Source organism: Chlamydomonas reinhardtii, chromosome 17, assembly GCF_000002595.2.
Source record: "Chlamydomonas reinhardtii strain CC-503 cw92 mt+ chromosome 17, whole genome shotgun sequence".
NCBI lineage: Eukaryota > Viridiplantae > Chlorophyta > Chlorophyceae > Chlamydomonadales > Chlamydomonadaceae > Chlamydomonas > Chlamydomonas reinhardtii.
Genome location: NC_057020.1, coordinates 4490811 through 4513212, shown reverse-complemented (window position 1 = coordinate 4513212; position 22402 = coordinate 4490811). Strand labels below are relative to the sequence as shown.

General features: G+C 64.0%; 2 protein-coding genes across 2 annotated transcripts; one reads left to right on the top strand and one right to left on the bottom strand.

Moving 5' to 3' along the window:
- Positions 1-251: 251 nt before the first annotated feature.
- On the bottom strand, positions 252-10373 carry CHLRE_17g732533v5 (uncharacterized protein). The gene is made up of 18 exons (XM_043072452.1): positions 9991-10373; positions 8419-8716; positions 7924-7946; positions 7478-7728; positions 7167-7316; positions 7010-7048; positions 6769-6858; positions 4588-6546; positions 4361-4450; positions 3826-4077; positions 3518-3667; positions 3304-3381; positions 3067-3156; positions 2762-2842; positions 2428-2464; positions 2083-2182; positions 1764-1868; positions 252-1504 (listed from the first exon to the last, which is right to left on the bottom strand). The coding sequence occupies exons 1-18, from the start codon at positions 10011-10013 to the stop codon at positions 1283-1285; spliced, it is 4038 nt and encodes a 1345-aa protein (XP_042914911.1). The 5' UTR covers positions 10014-10373; the 3' UTR covers positions 252-1282.
- Positions 10374-10803: 430 nt separating this feature from the next.
- CHLRE_17g732500v5 (uncharacterized protein) lies at positions 10804-22396 on the top strand. Its single transcript, XM_043072451.1, has 8 exons — positions 10804-11742; positions 11950-12024; positions 12304-12365; positions 12492-12555; positions 12644-12728; positions 13606-15985; positions 16160-16369; positions 16484-22396. Exons 1-8 carry the CDS (start codon positions 11592-11594, stop codon positions 20567-20569), a joined length of 7113 nt encoding a protein of 2370 aa, XP_042914910.1. The 5' UTR covers positions 10804-11591; the 3' UTR covers positions 20570-22396.
- Positions 22397-22402: the final 6 nt, after the last annotated feature.

The window sequence follows — 22402 nt, the reverse complement described above, 5'->3', positions numbered from 1 at the left end:
GGCGTGTCGGGTGGCACTGTGTCGGCACGCTGTACCGCTCCGCTGCAGCGGTGTCGGCGGCGGACCGGTCATGACATGACCGCGTATCTGGTGGGCCGCACAGCGCGCGCAAGGCGAGGAGGGAACGGATGGTACTTTATGCAGGTGAGGCGGATGCATTACGGTACAGCGAGTACGGGCGGGGAAGCGTGCCAGCCCGTCCGGCACTAGACTGTGCCCGGCACCTACCGTCTGCCCCACAGTGCGTCTGCCCCTACTCCGTAGCTTCGGCAAAAGCAACTCCATTTCAAAATCTTCCAAAGAATGACTATCGCTCAAGGGTTGACGCAGTCCGGCAACGCATAGTCGGTAAGCTTCATCCCCATGCCGCCTACTAGCACATCGTCATCACCTTAAAACCTCCCAGTAAAACTCCGTACGTCTCACACTCTTCGGGGCCGTACTTCGCTCCCATTTAGCTAGTTCCGTCTTCTGAACTCAATCACCGCAAGCGGCGGAGTGGCGCATCGCGTACATAAGCCAATAGGTCTGCAAGTGCAAGGCATGCATGTACAGTCCGGCCAAACGGCAGCATCCAGGCAAACAGCACGGCGGCATGCGAGCGGCGAATGCACTGCACGTCGCGCCCCCCCCTGCGTCAAGAAGTAGAAACCCCTCTAGTCGCGCCTCTGGGGCACCATAATGACTTTATCTCATCAAGCTCGTTGGATAACGCATGCGGCAGGCCCGCCCTGGCTAGAACTTGTGCGCCACGTGTGTGATGGGACCAAACAATACCGCATCTTCTTCCCATTATCTTTTGCCCAAGTTGAGTGCAGCTCACGCGCATGCCTCTGGGCTTACTAAAATCAGGCCACGAATACACAAGCAACGTACGGAGGAATCGTGAACGAACTGCACAACAGCAGTTGTCAAGGTGACGCATGGTACCCCCGGACTGCATACAATGCTGCTACCTTGATACACAATACCCATAGTAATGTAATGTTGCTTGCAAAAACCGGTGCGTGGGGCGCGTACACCGCTACTTGTAACGCCTTCACGTGCTGCGCGCACGCAGCTTATTACCAACGTGTCACTACCGCGTACATCCGGAACCACCACAGCCACGCCGCGGCAGATGATGGTCGAGCTAGCGCGGCGAGACCGCGGGCGTGCGTGACTGCAGCAGCCGCTGCCCCACGCACCAAGCCCAAAACAAACTAAGAGAAGAAAGCTAGCATGTGTGCCCAGAGGAAAAAAACTAGTAAACAATGAATCCGAAACCCTCCCCCGCACCAGCTTACAGCTTGCGGCGGCACACCACCTGCAGCGCGTTGCTGCCGCACGGCGCCAGTGACAGCTGGCCTGCGGTGTTGATTATGGGGCAGTCCAGCGGCCGCCCGCGCTTCAGCCAACAGCCGGCCTGGTTGGAGGAGCACAGCTGCTTGCACGCCGCCCAGCCCGCGTTGTCGTAGGGCGTCACCTCCCAGTTTGTGCCCAGCTCCGCACACTTGGCTTCAGCCTGTATGTGCGGTTGTGTTTGTGTATGTGTGTGTGTGTGTGTGCATGCGTGTGTGCGTGTGCATGCGTGTGTGCGTGCATGCGTTTTCGTAAAGCATAATGGGAGAGGCCCTGCACCGTGCGTGCAAAATGCACAAGCACGCAGTGCGTGCGTGCGTGCGTGCGTGCGCCGTGTGCGTGTTTGTGCGGGGCGAATGATGACAAGGAAGGAATGGTGAAGAATCCCGGTGCGTGTATGCGACGGTACATGGGGTCCCCACCTCGGCGTATGTGACGCCGGCGCCAGTGGTGTCGACCCACTTCTTGTAGGAGTAGCCTGACTCGGTCAGCGCGATCCATGTGTGGTCGGAGCTGGGCGCCTCAGCCTGGTGGTGATGGGGTAGGCAGGGGAGACACGTGGGTTAGGTCGGCGGTGCGCCAGACGGGGGCGGATGCATGGTGGTTGCGAGTGACTGTTGTAGTGTTATTAGCTAGCGCGCGCACGTCAAATCTGAAAGGGTGGATGGGCGCGATAGGAAATACCGGGCGCGCGTGATGGCTGCTGATGCTGCACAAACATGTACTAGGGCAATAGCCCACCTGCGGCGGCTTGCAGATGGTGTAGTATTCGCACTCGTGGCAGGCGGCGTAGCACCAGTTCTGGTAGGCGTTGCCGTCCTTGTCGCACACCCACACGTACCTGTATGACAGAATGTGTGTGCATGCGCGTGTGTTCACATGGCAAACGAATGGACAAGTGGCCACGGTAAATGATGCATGAGATTGGGACTTAGGCGCGGCAACGAATGGTGGTGGTGCCAGATGGAGCCTGTCGTACATACCGATACCCTGACCCACATTTATATGGACACACCTAGTGCCGAGACGCGCATAGTTACCAACAACCTCACCCACGCCCAATCAAAGCGGCACAGCCGCACCCACCAGTTAGGGTACTTGATGTCGCAGCGCTGGATGCAGGCTGTGGGGGCGGCATGGGTGGTGCGCGCATGGGTAGTTGACAGGTCAAAGTGCGTACGTGCGAGCGGTAAGTTGGATTAAGTGGTAGGAGGAGGAGGCAGCAGGAGGCGGGAGCCGAAGGAGCGAGGACAGTGGAAGAGGCGCAGGGGCACAGGGGAAAGTGCCAGCAGGTATTCCGGATACCATGTGATTAAGCAGACCAAGACGTGAGTCCCGTTACTAGCTAGAAAAATAGATCGTGATGGCAGGGCATCCCTGTATCAAGCACAGGTCGTCTGAGGCTCCTTCCAGTACTCACTTCCGATCTCGGTCACAGGCGGGTTGGGGTTGGGCGGGCGGCAGGGGCTGGTCACCTCCTTGCACAGGCACTTGGCCGCGCCTGAGTGCAGAGATGCGGCATGGCAGGAGGGAGCAAGCTCAAGTTCGGCACGCAGGGGGCGAGGTAGGGTGAGGTGGTGGGGAGCGCGCACAGCAGCATGCACCATTCATGAACCCGGTCATTTTTTGCCTGCACCGGCATGCAGGGGCACAGTTGGACAAACGTCTCCATCGCTTGCCCTGCCCCACCACGCGAGCACGCCTGCCAGTAAAACCACCACCCACAATAGTCAGAGAAGGGCTTTCCGTTGGGGTCGCAGTACGGCAGGGACGCGTTCACCCAGGGGTTGTCATACTTGCACTGGTCGTAGCAGCCTGTGGTTGGTTTGTATGGCGACGGTTAGAGCAGTTGACGTGACAGCAGCACGTTTTGACTGACAGGTTGGGTAGGGCATGCAGGTTACGTGCGGTGACAGGAGATTACGGCACGTAAGCTGGCAGTAATCAATTCTCGTAACTCACTCATGGGCCCGGTGGGACGCGGCGGCGGCGGGGGGCTGCGAACCGGCACAGCCGGCGGAGGACTGGGGCAGCTTGACTCTGTGGGCGCAAGATGAAGTCGATAAGCGGAAGTGAGGCAGGGCATTGCTGGTCAGCAGTGGAAGTGCTTGACAATGTAACTCGCAAGCGTAAAGAAGTTACTGCAACTGCTAGTGCCGCCTGTGAAAAAACCCACCCTTGGTGCGGCACACGAAGCGCACGGGCTGCTCGCAGGCCTGCTGCACGCCATAGCCCTCCTGGGTCATGAGGTTGCACAGGCCCTCCGGTGCGTCGCCGCCCATCCAGCACGTGTAGCGGTTGGCAGCGCACAGCTTGCGGCACGAGTCTGGAAGTAATGGATGGGATGGACGCGACGGGAGGGTGCAGTGGTGAAAGTGCGCACGCAACTGGGTCCCAGTTGTATCGAAGGCCGGAGTAACATATAGATTCAGTCGAGACCCCATCCCGTCAACCCTGTCGCAAAACTCGACGCCACGCACGCACCCTCGGACTCGGAGTCGCCCCAGGGCGCCAGCTCCTGGCCAATGCCCTCGCAGTAGCGCTTGGCTTTGTCCCAGTGCGGCATGCAGCCCGCGTTCACGTCGAACAGCGTGTAGGTACGGCACTCGCGGGGGTTGTAGTACGTCAGGTTGACGTACGGGTACGTGTCGGGGTTGCACGAGGGCGGCGGCGGGGAGGAGGCCGGCGGCGGCGCGCAGGGGTGCAACGGCTCCGTGCACTTGCAGTGTCCCTCGCCTGTATGCAGCGCGTGCACGTGCAACGTGAGCTTCCGTTCAGGCAACACAATCACGCACGTCCAATACATGTTTGTCCTAGGCAAATTTATGCAGCGTTAGGTTTCCGGCAAGCCGCCGCAACCTGCGGGAGGAAGCAAGGACCCTAGCATGCCAGCATGTGCTGTAAATAATGCATCGCATGTGCAGGAGTGAAGGGTGCGCTCGCGTTTGTATGTGATGAGTGGGTTCGCACACGCGAATGGACTTGAGACGCGCCACAAGCTGAAGACACTGCCACTCACAGTAGTTGCTGTAGGCCTTGCCCTGGGGGTCGCAGTACGGCACGCCGTCCTTGGACCAGGGGTTGTTGTAGATGCACTGCTCGTAGCAGCCTGTGGTAGGGGTGGATGGGATGAAAGGCTCTTGGCGCGGAAGGTCTTAAACGTGACTCTGTGACCGGTCATATGCTTGGCTCGGCGACAGCTAGCTGTTGCTCACGGTACACGCAAAGCCAGTGTACAAGTCTTACCCAGAGGCGACGGGGAGGGCGGCGAAGGTGATGGGGGAGGCGGCGTAGGGGGCAGAGGGCTGGGCGGGTATGACGGCGGGTACGAGGGTGGGTATGCGGGAGCGGGGCTGGGAGGCTCCGGGCTCGGCGGCGGCGGGCTGGGTGGGGGAGGCGGCGGCGGGCTGGGTGGCGGGGGCGGGGGCGGGCTGGGCGGAGGAGGGGGCGGTGGGCTGGGCGGGGGCGGAGGCAGAGGGCTGGGAGGCGGGGGTGGGGGCGGGCTGGGCGGGGGCGGAGGTGGAGGGCTGGGAGGCGGCGGCGGAGGCGGGCTGGGGTAGGGGCAGTAGTGCGTGAAGGAGCCCTTCAGGCACTCCTCCTTAGCGCCGCCCTCGCTGATGATCCTGATGCCCAGCGTGTAGCCGTAGGTTTCGTGGGAGCAGCTGCCGGCAGCCAGGTCCTTCAGTGCTTTGAGCAGCTCGTCCACCTCCGGCTGCAGCTTCCTTGCCTCGGAAGCCGAGGAGAAGCTCGCACAAACCTTGATGCTCTTGTCACTGCACCTGGTTAGCGTGAAGTTTGACGTTATGCCAAGGCCCTTTGAGGCAGAAGCGTTGTTTAGGGGCCCGGTGATCAGAGGGCTGAGATACGTGCAGTCCTGTTGCGCATAGCGGAAAGGCGAGCTCGACTCTGGCTTGGGCGTCGCGGCGATGTATATCTCGATGCAGACGCGGCAGGGCGGAGGAGGCGGAGGCGGCGAGGGGCGGGGAGGCGGTGGCGGGGGTGGGCTGGGGGGAGGAGGGGGTGGAGGGCTGGGGGGAGGAGGGGGCGGAGGGCTGGGGGGAGGAGGCGGCGGCGGGCTGGGCGGGGGCGGCGGAGGAGGCCTTGGCGGAGGCGGAGGAGGAGGGCTGGGAGGCGGGGGCGGGGGCGGGCTGGGCGGTGGGGGATAGGGCGGCGGAGGGCTAGGCGGAACGGGGCTGGGAGGCGTCGGGTAGGGTGGCGCTGGGCTGGGTGGAGGAGGGCTCGGTGGCGGCGGGGGTGGAGGGCTGGGCGGCGGCGGCGGCGGAGGGCTTGGCGGCGGCGGCGGCGGAGGGCTTGGCGGCGGCGGCGGAGGGCTCGGCGGCGGCGGCGGCGGAGGGCTGGGTGGAGGAGGAGGAGGAGGAGGGCTCGGCGGCGGCGGCGGAGGCGGGCTGGGCGGTGGAGGGGGCGGAGGGCTGGGATAGGGGCACGTGTGCCGTACGCTGCCAGTCAGGCACACCTCCGAAGACTGGGATCCAATCACCTTCACGCCGAGCGTGTAGCCGTACAGCATGGCGCTGCTGCAGCTCTTGGCGGCGTAGGCGTTCAGGGCCTGTAGCAGCGCGGTTACCTCGGCCTGCAGCTTCTGGGCCTCGGCAGCTGAGAAGAAGGTGGCACAGACCTTGACGCCTTTGCCGCCGCACTCCTTGAGAGCGAAGGGAGCGATGAGGTTGACGCCCTTCGAGGCTGAGGCGTCGCCCAGGGCGCTCGTGACCATGTTGCTAATGTAGGTGCAGGATTCGTTGGTGTAACGGAAAGGCGGGCTTGACTCCGGCTTGGGCGTGGCAACGATGTAGACATAGATGCAGACCTTGCATTCTGGCGGGGGGCTGGGCGGGTGGGGCCTGGGTGGGGGAGGGCTGGGTGGGGGCGGGGGCGGGCTGGGCGGGGGAGGCGGGGGCGGGCTGGGCGGCGGCGGGGGAGGTGGGCTGGGCGGCGGGGGCGGCGGAGGGCTGGGTGGAGGAGGGTAGGGCGGAGGGTAGGCAGGCGGATAGGCAGGCGGCTGCCCGATGGGCACGGGCGAAGGGCTGGGCGGCTCCGGCGACGGAGGCTCCGGCGACGGAGGCTCCGGCGACGGAGGCTCGGGCGACGGAGGCTCAGGTGACGGCGGAGACGGGGAGGGCGGCGGCGGGGAATAGGCTGGTGGCGCGCAGGGCTTGATCTCCTCGGTGCACTTGCAGTGGCCGTCGCCTGCGGGGTTAGGGAGGCAGACATGTGCGGTCAGGTGTGTCCAGACTGGTATGCAATGCCTACCGTGTGAATTCCAACCTCAGCGCTGAGGCTCGCTATGCCACAAGGAACAAATGCAAGTGCAGACGACAGCTGGCGGCGCTAGTTCGCTTCTTTCATCAGTGAGGGTGCGCACGCACATGGTGTACGCGCGAGGTAAGAGCCGAAGACACTGCTACTCACAGTAGTTGCGGTAGGGCTTGCCCTGGGGGTCGCAGTACGGCACATCCGTGTTCACCCAGGGGTTGTCGTACACACACTTGTCGTAGCAGCCTGTGGTGTAGGCGGGCGTGGGGGCAGCGGGCAGTGTCAGAAGTTGGACGCGTAAGATTCAGAGGTTGAGTGCTCATTATGTTTGCCATTGACGTTCATAACATGTAAGTGTTGCAGCCGGCAAGCAGCGGGTGTGCCAAGGGTGCCTCACTCTGAGGAGGAGGGGGAGGCGGGTAGGGGCAGCGGGAATCTGTGGTTCGTGGGCGAATGGGAGGTGGTTAGTGGGAGATGGTTAGTCATCAAGAGCCCAAGGAAGTGCGCATACTGCAAGCACAGCCTGCCTCGCATGCACCCACGCGGCTACACACCCTTGGTGCGGCACACGAAGCGCACGGGTTGCTTGCAGGCCTGCTGCACGCCATAGCCCTCCTGGGTCATGAGGTTGCACAGGCCCTCCGGTGCGTCACCGCCCATCCAGCACGTGTAGCGGTTGGCGGCGCACAGCTTGCGGCACGAGTCTGGAAGGAACGGGCGGGATGGACGCGACGGCGGGAGGGTGCAGTGATAAAAGTGCGCACGCAACCGGGTCCCAGTTGTATCAAAGGCCGGAATAACATATAAATTCAGTCGAGACCCCATCCCGTCAACCCTGTCGCAAAACTCCACGCCACGCACGCACCCTCGGACTCGGAGTCGCCCCAGGGCGCCAGCTCCTGGCCAATGCCCTCGCAGTAGCGCTTGGCCTTGTCCCAGTGCGGCATGCAGCCCGCGTTCACGTCAAAGAGCGTGTAGGTACGGCACTCGCGGGGGTTGTAGTACGTCAGGTTGACGTACGGGTACGTGTCGGGGTTGCACGAGGGCTGCTGGGGGGGCGGCGAGGTGTAGGCGCCGGCGCCCGACGGCGGCGAGGGGCAGAACTCGTATGCAGTGCTGCAAGGAGAGGAGAAAGCGAGGAAACATATTGAAGCAAAGAGACTATGCTTGGGGCGCACGGTACAGCAGACGCTTCAGGCAGGCGAGGCATGCAAGTCTGAAAGAGTATGTTGCCGCGCTAGCATTTCGGCATTTTGGTGAGGTACGTTGCTGGTACCACTCGTGATTCCATCTCGCCACCGTGCAACTCACAACTCTGGGCCCTTTTCGCATTTCTGCAGCAGATAGAGAACAAGGGGCGTCGGGCGTCAGCTCCGCAGCAGCAGCAAAGCACGCAGCTGAGCTCGAGGCACACGTTGCATGCATGTGCATGGTCAGCAGGTACAATCCATTTGCACAGCACTTACGAGATAGCAAGGGTTGTACCACATGCGCTGCGGGCGGCACAATTCAAAGAATGGTACAGAATGCGGGAAGTCAAAGTGAAGTCGAATGTGCCAGGGCGAAGGACGAAGTTGAACCGACCCGCTCGAGGCAAGGCAGGTCCACGCGCTTCGAGGCAAGCATGGCATGGCTGCGATGCGCGTATAATAAAACATGTAATGAACATAAAATAAAATGATAAGCACGGAAGAATCGTCCTTGTGTGAGCGCCCACCCCCAGCCACCCAGCTCCCAACCATAGCATGTCCTAAATCCCACAAGAAGAACCACGACACAGAAGAACCACGACACAGCAGAACTTACCCCGTTGCAGCAGACCGGCTTATAGTTCTCTCCGCAGCCGTGCAAACACGAATCCTGGTTGCCATTGCCGTCGTAAGCCGGCGACGGCTTCGGCTGCTCGGGGCGCCGCGTCGCCGCTGCCAGCTGCGAAGCAGCGACCAGTGCCGCGATCAAGACCGGCAGCATTGCTGACGCGCGAGCAAATCGCGGCTGCAGCGAGCTGTTGCTAGGGCGGCGATGCCGGGCGCTAACAGTACCCGGCGCGGCCAGGGCCGCGTTCGGCATGGGGGCTAGCTGCTTGCAAGCTGCTGGGGCGCGCCTAATGGGGAAAGAAAGCAAGTGATTACACGCCAAGCTCAAAGTGGTGGGCTTGCTGCTTGGGGGCGCGCCAGCGCAGGTGCGTGCGGCTGCGGCTCAACCCAAATCGCCACTAAGGCGGAACGAAGGAGCAGCAGGCAGGTGCTGCGGCGCCGTGTCCGGGGTGTGGGTGCTTGCTACCGCAGCGCCCGGCCGCTTATGAAGCTTCGGTGCGGCGCTCACCGCCGCATGGGGTTCGACATGGGGGATTTGCAAGCGTAAGGGCGAGCCGGAGATTCACCTCCAGCGGCTGTTCAACTCCACGAAGCGGCGCGGCAGCAAGGTCCAGCCAGGGCGGCTGGCATCGATGCACGACCAGCGCATCCGTGCGCAGGTGACGACAGCTTAGAGCAGGAGGCGCCGCAGGCGTTGAGCGGCACGGACGCGCGCACTGCGCGGCCGCCGGCGCAATGCGGCGACGTTTGTTAGGCTGGCTAGCTAGGCAACGCGAGGTCGGAGTTAGACGGCACGCCGCCCTGTAGCTAACCTCAGCCTGCAGGAACCTCAGCAGCAGCGGTTCTGGCAGTGCAGCCGTCCGCTGGAGCTAAGGTCGCCGTGTGCTGCGCTTTCGCGCTTTCGCCCCCTTGCTCCTGTGACCCGTGTTCTCAGCCACCTTCCCGCCCGCTCCCATCAACTCGCTTCCGCCGCCGCCCACCTGCACGCACTTGCTGCTGCTGCAGCTCACCTTGGGCTCACCTAGTGTGGCTGCGTGCTGCCTGGCCCACGGGCGGATGGTGTTTGCTTCCGTATCAGCGGTGGGTCATGCATGCTCGGTTACGTAGATAGCCAGCAGCAGTGTCCTTTGGGCTTGCACTCCGCTGACCCGCCGACCAGAAATCCCGTTGTGCTGCTGCTGCTGATCGCTCTTATCAGGAAGTGAGCTTGGCCCTTGGCTTTGCCGATCTTGGGCGTGTGCTTCTGCTGCATGCGGCCACGTCCTCCTCCCCTCACTGCCCTAATATATGCGTGTGGGTATGGCTGTGGCGTCTAGAGCCTAGGCATCTACACGTATGACCCGAAACCAGGCCTGCCAGCCCCCTAATCTGCACCAGTGCTGCGGCGCTGCGGCAAGCTAGCAGGGACAGTGCCGCTACTGCTGCTACCGTATGTCCCTGGTTTGACATGGTCCTGTGGCCCGTAGTTTGTTCCCTACAACGCTGCTCGCAGTTTACATCGGGATATCTCTGTCCCATTAAAATGACCGGCTTTCGCAGTTTTACTCACATGCAAGCTCACATGTGCCATCCGCCAATCCGCATTCCTAGGGATTGTGTCCCACACCCTCTGATATTCTCTTTTAGAGTCGCGCCGGGTCTTTCATGAGATTGGAAGTTCATTAAGTCCTGGCTGTTGCGACACTGACGTGTGTCACATGCCGCTTGCTGCAGCCGGGGGACTGGGGCGAAGGGGGCGGGCTTGGGACCAGGGACCGCTTCAGCCTGCTTAGAGTCGCCGCTGACAATGGAGGATTCGGCGTTGGCCTTCCATCGAGAGAAAATGGTGTGTGCAACTGCTGCGGAGCCCACAGAGCCGCCGCGGTCTCCCGCTGAGCTTGGGGCCGGAGCAAGCTGGGGCTTTACTGAAAAGCGGCTGTGCAGAGCTGGAGGGGCGAGGGCGCGATAAGAGGTAAGCGGCAGGTGGCCAAAGGGGCGGAGGAGCAGGAGTTGAGCCGCTGACGGAGCCCGCGCAGGCATTATCAGAGGCATCATACAGCAGAAAGGTGGAGGGCCGAGGGGGCGAAGGAGGGTAGAGGAAGGGCGGCCGCCGGCCGAACAGATGAAGGAGCTGGAGCTTGGCTCGCTGGTGAATGGCGGTGAACCCACACAAGTACAGTCACCACAACCGGTCCGGCAATGTGCGTAGTTTGAGCGTGGCGTGCACGTGCTTGCGCATGCTGAGCTGGAAATACAGTCGGGCTGGTCACTGGCCTGGGTTTTGCAGGGGCGAGGCCGGGCCACCCAAGCGCACACGTGTCAGCTGCGAACTGCGTTACCAATTTGCGGCCCTCCCTTGAAACAACCTCTGGACCCCACAAATTGATAGTCTAGATCCCTTTATATAGTTACCTGTCTTTGCGCGCGCGCCCAAGCCCACTGCGGCCATTTTTCAGGAGGGTCGCCCGCACCCCCGCACCGGTTGGTCGCGATGTATCGCCCCTTGACTTTCAGAATAGCAAACAAGTGTCACAGGTCTATGTATTGACAATACACCGGGGCCATTTTCGCCGTTTGCTTGGCGAGCAGAGGGGCAGAGGGCTGAGTAGAGAGAAAACACTTCGCTCCCTGGTTTCGCTGAAACCCTGACTTTCATGTTATAGCAAGGGGAAACTTCTATTTAATTTCTACAAGCCGAAACACTAAGGGAGGAGTTCAACCCAGGGCGCCCTGGACCTCGTTCCTGGGCCCTTTCCAGAGCCCTTTCACGCATTATACGTGAAGCGACATACCCTAGATAACTCTTCAGTTGTGGGCAATCAGCTTGGATATTTGGGCGAAGGACCCGAACTGTCCGCTTCCGACTTTTGCGACGGATGAAATGGATAACGCTGATTTAGCGAGCTTGGCGTAGAGCAGTATATGTCACTACGTGGCATGGGGCTCGCTGCGGGCGCGCGACAGGCCAGAGGAAATCGCGCGCAACCAAGCGCAGCGGCTTTGGCGTGCAGCCAATCGGAAAAACTGCGTTATGGCGAGCTTACAGCGCACACTGGAGTCGATGAGGGTGCGCATCACCGCCAGCTCAAAAATGCGACACCCAGTGGCCGCGCAGCGGCGCCATCCCGCAGCGAAGGCAGGGTTCTCGGCGGTTGCCGCCCCAGGCTCCTCTCGGGCGGAAAGATGCTGCTGCTTGGGCTGCTGGTGATGCTGCCCATGGGCTTCGGCCAGCCCCTGTCCTGTATGAGCAACGTCTACGACTGCAAAAGCAACACCACCGCCTTCGGAGCTGGACCAGCCACCGTGACGAACACGATGGGTGGGACAACCACCGGTAAGTCTGTGACCACGAAGTTTCCGTCTCGTATGATGGCGGGCAATTACGCATTACGCAGACTGTGTACATCAAGCGCCTTGTAGTGCGAGGCACGCGCACAGAGAGATGCCCACACACTTGGCCCATCCAACACCCATCTGTGCCTGATTGCGTTCATCGTGATGCATGGACTGATACGTTGCGTGCGAATTCCTGCTCATGCAGCCGCGTGCGCGAGCAACCTGACTGGACCTCCCATCTTGGGGACATGCTCGAATGGACCGCCAAAGGCGCCCGGAGGTGGGCGCGTGCCGTGTGTGTTGGGGGCTCGCGCGCAAGTTGATGTGGCACGAGGCTGCACACGAGATGGAACGTGGTGACGCATCAATGTCGTGCAGTTTGTTTTCAGTGTTGATGAGTTTGCGGGTTTCGGGGATACTAAGAATGGAGGGCCCGGGCGATGCGCAAGCGCTCAGGGGAGTAGTTCATGGCATGGCGACCGTGTTGGCGGATGACTAACTGGCTTCCACGCACCAATTTACAACACCTGCTGCCTTCCCCGCACCTGCATCATTGCAGATGCGTCAACGTTGTGCTTTTCAAAATCAAACAGTAATGCGACCATTCAGATTTCCTTCCAGGTCCGCCCGGGTCATCAGGAAAAGTGTTGCTCGGGAGTGGGTCGGCACGCACTAGCCTAAGATTATTTGAAGCGGTTGAAGCCTTGTGAGACTATGTATTCATTCCTGTTGCTCGCGTATATACAGACGCCGCTGTACGGGTATTCCCTTGGCGTATATATCGTGGATTGCCAGGCTGGCTTCATCTCGGGTGAGTGCGTGCTGCCTGAGGTGTCAGCTTGCCCGAAAATCCTGCTGTAAGTGCACACATGCTGTCACGCGGGCTGTCTGATCTGCAGGAGACGTATGGGTGCAAACCGTGGGTGGTGCCACCGTCAAGGTGCCGTGCAACCCCGACCTTTCAAGTGGCGACTCCGCATTCTGGTGCGTGTGCTTGTGCGCCTCTCACTGGCATTGGTACGAACCACGTGTTCGGCGCCGTACCATAGTGCATGCGGCGCCCTTTGCATTAGGGGTGTTTCCATGGGACGACGGGCGCCGATTTTCCGAGTCCAGGCGTTTCCATGGGGCGCTCGTCCCATGAAAATTTCCACGTCGCCCCTGAGCTCCGTGAACTCGCAAAGTCGGTTGTGCTTCCGTTAGCTGGCTCAGAGATTGCGCACTGGTCTTGCCCTACTGCTTGCTAGACGCGTTTGCGCGCTTTGCGCCGCGCTTCTCGGCGTTGACTGCCTCGCCGAGACGACCTTGCTGTCACCAATGTCGTCGGGTGCGGTGGAGCAACAGCGTTGTGCGTAGGGCGGACTACGCTCTAGTCGCCGAGGCGAGTCCCCGGGCTCGAGGCGAACGATGGAGGAATCGGCCACCGAGGGCGCCCGATGGCGGGTAGAATGAAGGCTGTCCACAGCACAGCCAGCACAGACAGGTTCAGGTGCAGCTGTATGGCCTCTAGCAGGCCGTCAGGGAGCTCCAGGCCCTCAGGGGCCCTGGGCGCCAGCGTCCATTTCGCGCTAGCTCCCAGCGAGCACCGCGGGGCCCTAAGAGCGAGCGCTATGAGCTGCACTAAGCCTCAGCAGATATAGCTATAGGCCAGTTGCACAACGGACACAACGGTGGCGCCCGAAGTCCCATAGAAACAGCATAGAAACACGGCGCCCATGGGATGGGGCCGGGCGACGCTCGGCCCGCGGCCATAGAAACACCCCTATTTGCGTTGTCCGCGGCGGCCCAACTACCGTAACGGTAAAAGCGCGGCCTCCCGCTGAATTGCTGCCGTACATTGGTTGCATGTCGTACACGACAGGTGGACGTGCACGCTGCCCACGCCGTACCTGTACATCGCTGGCATGACCTTCATGGTCACGGGCACTGGCGAGAAGGTGATGGATGCAGTGCGGCTGCAAGGCTATCCCGCATTCCCGGAATCTCCACCGTCACCGCCATCACCGGCCCCACCCAACCCGCCTCCTTCGCCGGTGCCACCCAGCCCGCAGCCACCCAGCCCTGCTCCTCCATCGCCGGCCCCACCCAGCCCGCCTCCCTCGCCGGCGCCGCCCAGCCCACAGCCACCCAGCCCTAATCCTCCATCGCCGGCGCCGCCCAGCCCGCCTCCCTCGCCGGCGCCGCCCAGCCCACAGCCACCCAGCCCTGCTCCTCCTTCGCCGGCGCCGCCCAGCCCGCCTCCCTCGCCGGCGCCGCCCAGCCCCGCACCGCCCAGCCCTGTTCCTCCATCGCCAGCCCCACCGAACCCGCCTCCTTCGCCGGCGCCTCCCAGCCCACAGCCACCCAGCCCTCCGCCATCGCCTGTGCCCCCCTCGCCGGCACCGCCCAGCCCACCTCGCTCCCCCGCGCCGCCCATCCCAGGCCCGCCCAGTCCGGAGCCGCCCAGCCCCGCACCGCCCAGCCCGCCTCCCTCGCCGACTCCTCCTACCCCCGAGCCACCCAGCCCTGCTCCTCCGTCGCCAGCAGCGCCCAGCCCTCAACCGCCCAGCCCTCGACCGCCTTCTCCGGCCCCGCCCAGCCCACCTCCCTCGCCGGCGCCGCCCAGCCCTGCGCCACCGTCGCCAGAGCCTCCCTCGCCTGCACCGCCCAGCCCGCCACCTTCTCCCATGCCTCCTAGCCCGGCGCCTCCTAGTCCGGTGCCCCCATCGCCGGCTCCTCCCAGCCCTCCGCCCTCTCCCACGCCGCCCAGCCCTGGGCCTCCTAGCCCTGCTCCTCCATCCCCACCGCCTCCCAGCCCGACACCGCCTAGCCCGACACCTCCCAGCCCGACACCTCCCAGCCCGACACCTCCCAGCCCGCCGCCATCACCGGCACCTCCTTCGCCATCTCCTCCATCTCCCTCGCCGCCTTCACCTGCGCCACCCAGCCCGCCGCCATCACCGGCACCTCCTTCGCCATCTCCTCCATCTCCCTCGCCGCCTTCGCCTGCGCCACCCAGCCCGCCGCCTTCTCCGGAGCCGCCGAGCCCGGCGCCTTCACCGCCACTGCCCAGTCCGGCGCCGCCCAGCCCCACGCCTCCTCCGCCGCCTCGTCCACCGCCGCCGAGCCCCGAGCCATCTACCCCGCCGCCCCCGCCCTCACCCCGGCGCAGCCCGCCCCTCGAACCTTCTTCACCCGCTCCTCCTGCGCCTGCCCCGGCCGCTCCGTCTCCTCCCCGGTCTCCTCCTCCCTCTCCACCAGGCACGCCAGCTGCGCCTTCGCCCGCGCCACCGTCTCCCGATCCCTCCATGCCGCCTATGCCTCCCAGCGCACCGCCCCCAACCTCTCCACCCGGCCCTCAGCCACCCCTCCCCATCTTTACTCCCTTCACGCTACCAAGCGAGTACGTGAACGCAACCGACCCCGTTGGGATCCTAACCGTTAGTCGCCAGGTCCTGATCAACGGTTCCGAGCTAACGAACTCAAGCGCGCTGAATTATTTCTTCCCGCAAGCCACGTCTGTGCAGTTGGTCGCCGTCGTGCTCGGCATTCCCCTGGTGCTCGCCTTCGGAGAGCTGGCATCTGGCGGCGCAGCCTCACAGCAGATCACGTGCGATAGCCCCTTCGTGGTGCAGCTGGCGAGCGCGTTCCCGTCACTGGCAGGCCTCCCCCCTGGCGCCGCCGTTGACAGCAGCTCTTGCACACAGCTTGTGCAGGCGGCGGCGTTGCCAGGCAGCAGCCGGGAACTGCTGTTACCTTCGACCTCGACGATAACGACCGGCGCGGCGCACCGGCGACAGCGCGCACTGCAGGCCGCTTCGTCCGGCAGTAGCAGTAGCACCACTGGCAGTAGCACCACTGGCAGTAGCAGCAGCAGCTCTTGTGGCAGTAGTAGCACCGCCAGCTCTAGCGTCAGCCTGGCCGTCAGCCTGTCGGTGCCAGTGGGCTCCAGCAGTGGCAGTAGCGGCGGCAGCAGTAGCAGCAGCAGCAGCCGCGCGGCGGCGTATGACTCTGTGCAAGCGTGGCAGTCGGGCAATACCCCCTCGGTCATTCCGTCGGGCGTGAGCGTGTGTGGCGTGTCAGCGGTGAAGCAGATTTCGGTGGCCACGAAGGTGCGTGCCACGTACGAGGTTCCTCTGAGCAGCTTGGGGGTGGAGGAGCTCGCAAGCACCTGCAGCGGCAGCGGCACTGCAGGCAGCTCCAGCGCCGCATCGCTGGGCCTATCCGGGACGGAGTGCCAGGTTTCGTCAAGCACCACTGTGGTGAGAAACGGTCTTCAAGGAGGTTTGCCGTGTACCAGGGACCTGTGTGGGCTGCTACTGGCTGCTGGCTGCTTCCCTTCCCTACTTGGCAGAGTTGTTGTCGACGCACGTGGACTTGAGTGCTGTAATTGGTCGCGCGCCACTCACACGTGCATTTTCTCGTTTCCTGCACAGCGGAGCTCCGAGGACGGGATGCCGACGCCCACCGCCGCTGCGGCCTCGTCCACGAGCGGCTCTTCGTCCTCCGGCGTGCCCACCGTGCTCATTGCGGCGGTTGCCGCCGGCGGCGTGGCGGCGGCAGTGTCACTGGGCATTGCCGGCGTCGTGGTGCGGCGGCGACGTCGCCTCCGCGTTGCGAGGATAGAGGCGGAGCGCGCGCGTCAGGTGAGGGAGGCGGCGCGGGCTTTCCAGCGTTGTTACCATCTTGTAAGCATAGAAGGATTGGAAGGCTTGAGATCTCAGGACGTAACTTATGTCTGCTCTCCGTTCTAACTGCAGGCCGAGGAGATGCATCGTGACAACTCCTTCATCTCGCTGGAAGGCAACATCTCTGTCGCGCCCGCGCCCCTCACCCGGGCCCTGCGACCCAGCCGCAGCCGCCGCAGCTTTGGCGGCGGCGTCAGCTCTGGCGGCGGCGCCCCAGGCAGCGCTGCCGGCTCCGTCGGTGCCGCCGGCCTGCATCCGCCGCAGCAGCTACGCGCCGGCGCCAGCCGCGCCGGCGCCCTGCGTCGCCTCTCCACCGCCGACAGGGTCTACCACTCGTACGATGGTGCCGTCGTCGCTGATGGCAGCGGCCCCGCGTCCGGCTACCCGAGCCGCCGCTTCCATTGCGTCAGCCTTGGACAGCAGGATGCCGGTGCGGCAAGTGAGGGCGAGTACCTCCCCAGGAGCACGGGTGGCGCCGCCGGCATGCTCGGCGGCGCACGCAGCCAACGTGTGGTGCGCTTCGGCGACGGCGTGGAGCCGCCGGTGGACTTTGCGACGGCGGCGGCGGCGGGCCTAGCAAGTGGCGGCGGCGGCGCCACTCGCATCTCGCTTATGTCGCGCCTTCGTGAGGGCGGCGCCTCATCCGGCGGCGCCTCCCGCCGCGCCTCCGCCGCTTTTGGTGACGGCATCTCGCGTTCTGGTGAGGCGCGCAACGGCGCAGGCGGAGGCTCCCCCTCGCGCAGCCAGTCGCGCCGACACTCCCATGGCGGGGGCCTCAGCTCCACGCACAGTGTCCGCTTCCGCTTCGACGATGATGGCGGAGACGAGGAGTCGGGGGCAGGCGGGGGCGGCTACGCCAGTGGTACGGTCGCAACCCTGGGCCGCACATCCGTTGCCACCACCATTGGCGCCGACCGCACCAGTGCCGGGTCCCATGCCTGGCTGACCAGCGATGAGCGGGGCGACGGCGGCGGAGACTACAGCGACTATGCTGCTGAGTCGGCCGCCGCCGCAACTGGCGGTGGCGGCGGCGGCGACGGCTTGGCGCGCAACAGTGCACCGCAGGCCCGCGCGGCTCGACTGCATCACTACATGAATATCATTGATGGAGGCCACGGTGCCAGCTCGGCTGGGCACAGCGGCCCCATTGCGCGGCGGCACAGCGGCGCCGCCGCCGCGGGCAGCGGCGGCGGCGGCATTGCCACCAACTCCCTGCGCCGCAGCCACAACTTTGACACGCTGGCGCTGGCGCTGGCGTCGAGCAGCGGCATGCGTCAAAACAGCCGCGGCTCACGGCTGCTCAGCTACCGCAACGTCGGCGGCGCCGCCGCTGCCGCCGTGGCCAACGCCAACGCCAGAGCGCGCCGCTGCTCCGTTGCCGCCGCCAATGCCAGTGAGGATGAGCAGCTGGCGGACGAGGACGTGGCGGCGCCGTGGGTGGACGTGCAGCAGGCGACCGTATTGACGGAGGCGCAGCTGGCGCGCGTGCTGGCGTGGCAGCAGGCGGCGGAGGCGGCGGTGCTAGCGGACGGGCCGCCGTCACCGCCGTCGCCCGTGGGTAGCTGCGCCAGCAGTGAGTGCGCGCCGGTGTGGCCGGTGCGGCAGCAGCTGCTGCAACGGCTGCAGCAACAGCAACAACAGCAGCTCCACAGCCAGCGTGGCGAGCCCAGCGGTGCGGCGCCTCCGGCGCCGCTATCGGCGTCTGCCGCTGCCGCCGCCTTCGCTGCTCCGCCCGCCACGGGCAGGGGCGACCTTTCATTCCTGTCGCCCCCGTCCATCCAGGTACTGCCGCCGCCGCCGGCCGCCTACCTGCAGCCGCGCGCGCCTGCCTCCGCCGGCAGCGGCGGCGCGTCGCCAGCCCTTCGCACGGCCGCCACGGCTAGGGAGGCTGCGGCCGCTGCTGCGGCCGCCGCGGCAGCGGCGGAGCCAAGCGTGCCGCCGTCTCGCCCTTACGAGCTGAGCAATCTGGTACCCATGAAGCGCGTCCACACGGCGACGGACGTGCCGGCGATCGACAGGGACGCCGAGGCCGGAGAGGCCGGGTCGAGCGGGCTCGCAGGCATGGAAGCCGCATACGAAACCGCCGGGGCCGGCGTTGCTGAAGACGACAGCGGTGAAGAGCTGCTGACACTTCAGCTGCAGCGGCCCGCACCGACCGCGGCAGCAACGACACCGTTCGCGTCGATGGCAGCCGCTGTGGCGGAGCCGCAGCTGGCGCAGTCGCCATCGCTGCTGCGCCGCCTGACGGCGGCAGCGGTGCCGCTGGTCATCCCGGCCAGCGTGAGTGGTCGACTTCGCGTGTCTGTGACGCCGGGTAGCGACTCGCCTGCCGGCGGCGGCAGCGCCGCCGCTGCCGCCGCAGCCGGTTGCTCCGATCTTGCCGGCGTGCACTCCAGCATGGTGGCACCGCAGGCGCACAGCCCCAGTGGCGGCACACAGCACACCTTCCGCGTGTCCAGCAACGGCAACTGCGGCGCCGGCGGCAGCGGCGGCAGCGGCGCGCCGCTGACAGACGTGCTGTCTCGCCGGCCCTGGATGTCGCCACGAGTGCGGCCCTTCACCGACAACGGTGTGCCTCCGCCTCCCAACGGCCCTGCTCGGGCGGCCACAGGCGTCGGCAGTATAAGCGACACGAATGCGGCCCTGACCGTATCTGCGGTGGCCGCCGCAGCCGCGGCGTCAGCGGAGCGCGGTGCGACGACGGTTAGCGGCGACGGCACCGCAGGGGACGTCGCCGGCGGCGGCGGCGGCGGCTCGCACCGCCGTCCTCTGCTGCACTCCGAGCCAAACGGCACCCCGCGGACGTCGCAGGACTTCAATGGACTTACACGCATGGGCTCGCACGGCAGTACGGCGAGCACCACCACAGGCTCAGTCCGCCGTACAGGCAGCCGTACGGCGTGGGACCGCAGTCACGTTGGTGGCGCCGCCGCCAGCAGCGGTGGCGGTGGCGCCGTCATCGTTGCATCCGCCAGCGCACCCGTCACTGGCGTTGTGGGCGCCAGCGGCGACATTGGCTGCGGCGACGCTGCGGCAACGGGCCGCGGCAACGTCGTCGGCGTCGCGGTCCGCAGCTTGGCTGCCGTGTCGCCGGCGCGCTCCGCCATCCTGAATGCCAGTGGCAAGTCGCCCTCCCAGCCGCTGCTGCATCTCGGCCCCACTACAGCCGTTGGTGCTGGTGTTGCTGGTAGTGTTGGCGCTGCTGCTGCAGCCGGTTCCAAAGGCAGCAGCTGTAGTGCCGGCGGCGCTGCCAGCTCCTCACCGCGCCGCCTGCACAGCCGCCCGCCGACGCCGACGCTGCCCGCCTACCTGCCCTCCTCCTCCCAGCCTTACGCGCAGCAGCACCAGCAGCAGCGGCCGCGGATGCGGGCAGCGAGCATGCCCGACGCCGACGCGGGCATGCTCGGCAGCCGCCTCGCTCGTGAGGCGCCTTCTGAAGCGGTCATGGACATGAAAATGTATGATGTGGACAATGACGAGGACGCGTTCTACCACGGCCGCAGCGCCGCTACGGTCGCCGCCGCTGACGGTGAGAGCGTGCCTGGGGAGGTGTACAGCGTGCCACACGTGGCGCTGCTGCCGCAGCCCTGGCGCTTCAGTCGCGGCTCAAACCGCACCGCCGGAAGCATGGGCAGCAACGGCGGCATCACAATCGGTGTCGTCCGAGGCGTCAACCGAGGCACCGATGCCAGCGATGCCGGTCCCGTCGTCGGCCGGCTGGGCCAGGTGCCACCGCCTCGCGCGTCTCTGCCGGCCACCACCGCGCCACCGATGCAGCTAAACCAGAGCGTGTTCAGCGCGGCAGCGGCCGCTGCTGCGGCAGTTTCTGGCGTAGGTGGCGCTGCTACAGGCGCCGTTGCGCCGCCTGGTGGCCAGAGGGCTACCACGCCCGGTGGTGGCAGCAGCGGCGGCGCGGCTGAGGCTGCACAGCAGCTGCTGGCGTTGGACTGGGCCGTCGAGGACTTCGAGATGGGAAAGGAGGAGACCCAGGGCGGTCGCGCCGTCACGGATGCGCCGGTGGGGATCCCCAGGCGTAGCATGCAGCGCCAGACGCAGCCTCAGGCACAGGTGCAGGCGCGACGGGGTGGCAGCCCCTCCTCGCGCCTGGCATCATCGTCTTCTGCGGTTGACGCGCAGTTGGCGCGGGGAGTGCTGTGAGCCGCGAGGGGGGTTGTTCATTCCAGAACCCAAAGCAAGCCAACCGAGTGGACCCAAACCCGCCAGCCCCATTTAGAGCGTGGAGGTGGTGTGGCCATGGGGGGTAGCCACTCATGCGAACGGTATGTATGAAACATGGAACGCCCCTGGGGTCGAGGTGTGGGGGTTGTTGATTAGCTTAATGGACAAGCAGGTTGTTGCCGAATCAATGCAAAATGTTTCAGCAATGGACAAGAAGTGTGTCAGTGATGAGGCACCGACACACAAAGCCGTTTGCGCTTCACAAGTATGCGGTTGCCTTGGTTCGCACAGCCTTGCTTTGTTGTGGTGTAGTGTGATTTGTCCCCGTACTTTGTCTGTGACTTGTGAGGTTTGTGACTGGTAGCATTGGAACGACACGCCAGCAACAGTTCAAGACATGCAGGAGCATGTCTACGTGCACGCGGGATTAATGAAATGCCGCACTACTAGGCGCAGCTGAGTAGGGGAGCAGCAACGCTCCAGCAACTGTCGCATGTTATGCCTTGTTGCAAAACATAGTATCCACGTGCGGAGATGGAGCCGTTGCAAGCGAGGCCAAGAGTAGCTCTCGTGTCGGTCCTGCAACCAGAAAATGTGATGATGTCGTTAGCCAGGCGTGAGGGCATTGAGGTGCAATCTGGACTGTGTTGGTGCTGAAAATGACAGGATGTTTAGTCAAGAGAAGGTTGCGCGAGAAGGCAGCGCGGAGGAGCTTCCAAGTATAAAACTTCAGGAGGTAAGCCTGGTCTCTGGCCAGATTAGCTACTTTAGTCCAGCACGGACATTGCATTTCCCTCATCATCGAACAATCCAATCCCTGCCTCATCAATGCTAGCGTGTAAATGTTTTGATCGTGTACGGTATGCTTGTCAGACATGTACGGGTGAGATATGGTACGGTACGTGAAGCCATGCTGGTTGCTATGGTCTTCATAAGGATGTGCGCCACAACTGTTGGGACTTTTCGTTGCATTTATGTGAATCACAGCAAATGATGTACCAGTGTGTGCGCGGGCACTGCAAAAGTGCTGCACGTTGGGTTACACGGGGGGTGCACTGCTGAAGTATGCGCGCTGCGCTTTTCATTTGCCGTACGTGCAGATGGTAACTGGTCGCTGGCACCGGTGGAAGCCCATGTACGTGGTGTCATGGTGCCATATAGTTCTCAGGGCGGATGTGAGAACGCTGGACCCCGGACGCAGGTGGACGCGGGGTGTCGTTTGTGAAACGCGGCAATGCAGCAGGCACGCCAAAAGGGTGTTATGCATGGTTCATGAGGTGGGGCGATCAGACAGGATCAGAGAGGAATTGCGTCGGGCCTCAGCAGGCTTCCGGGAACCTTGCTGCGTGCTTGAGTCTCTGGAGTTGACCTGGTATAGAGACAAAGCATGATGGGTACTTCCTTGCCTGACTTGGGTAAAAGCAACGTCTTCCTTGCCTGGGATGTGATACTGCGTTCGTGCTGCGCCAAACACAGTTACTCTGCCTTGCTGCCTTGCTTGTTAACATTCTGTAGTTGGCCGTGAACTGGAGCAAACAGAGGCATCAAGGCACACTGCACAGTTGTGAAGGTGAATGCGGGCCACCGCAGCCTCCCGGCATGCTGTGCCTAATGAGCCGTGAGCTTATTGGCGTTTGGCGCTGTGGTGTTGATGGACGGCGGGGCGTATTGCGTGTGATAGAGCGAGGCAATCGTTTGCTGCAGCCTCTCCACACGTTCTACTTGTGACAGGCACTATGCAACTGCAGTGTTAGCAGTCGTAGCCTGGATAGTTCCCTGACGCTTCCTATGTAACATCATACTGTGTACATC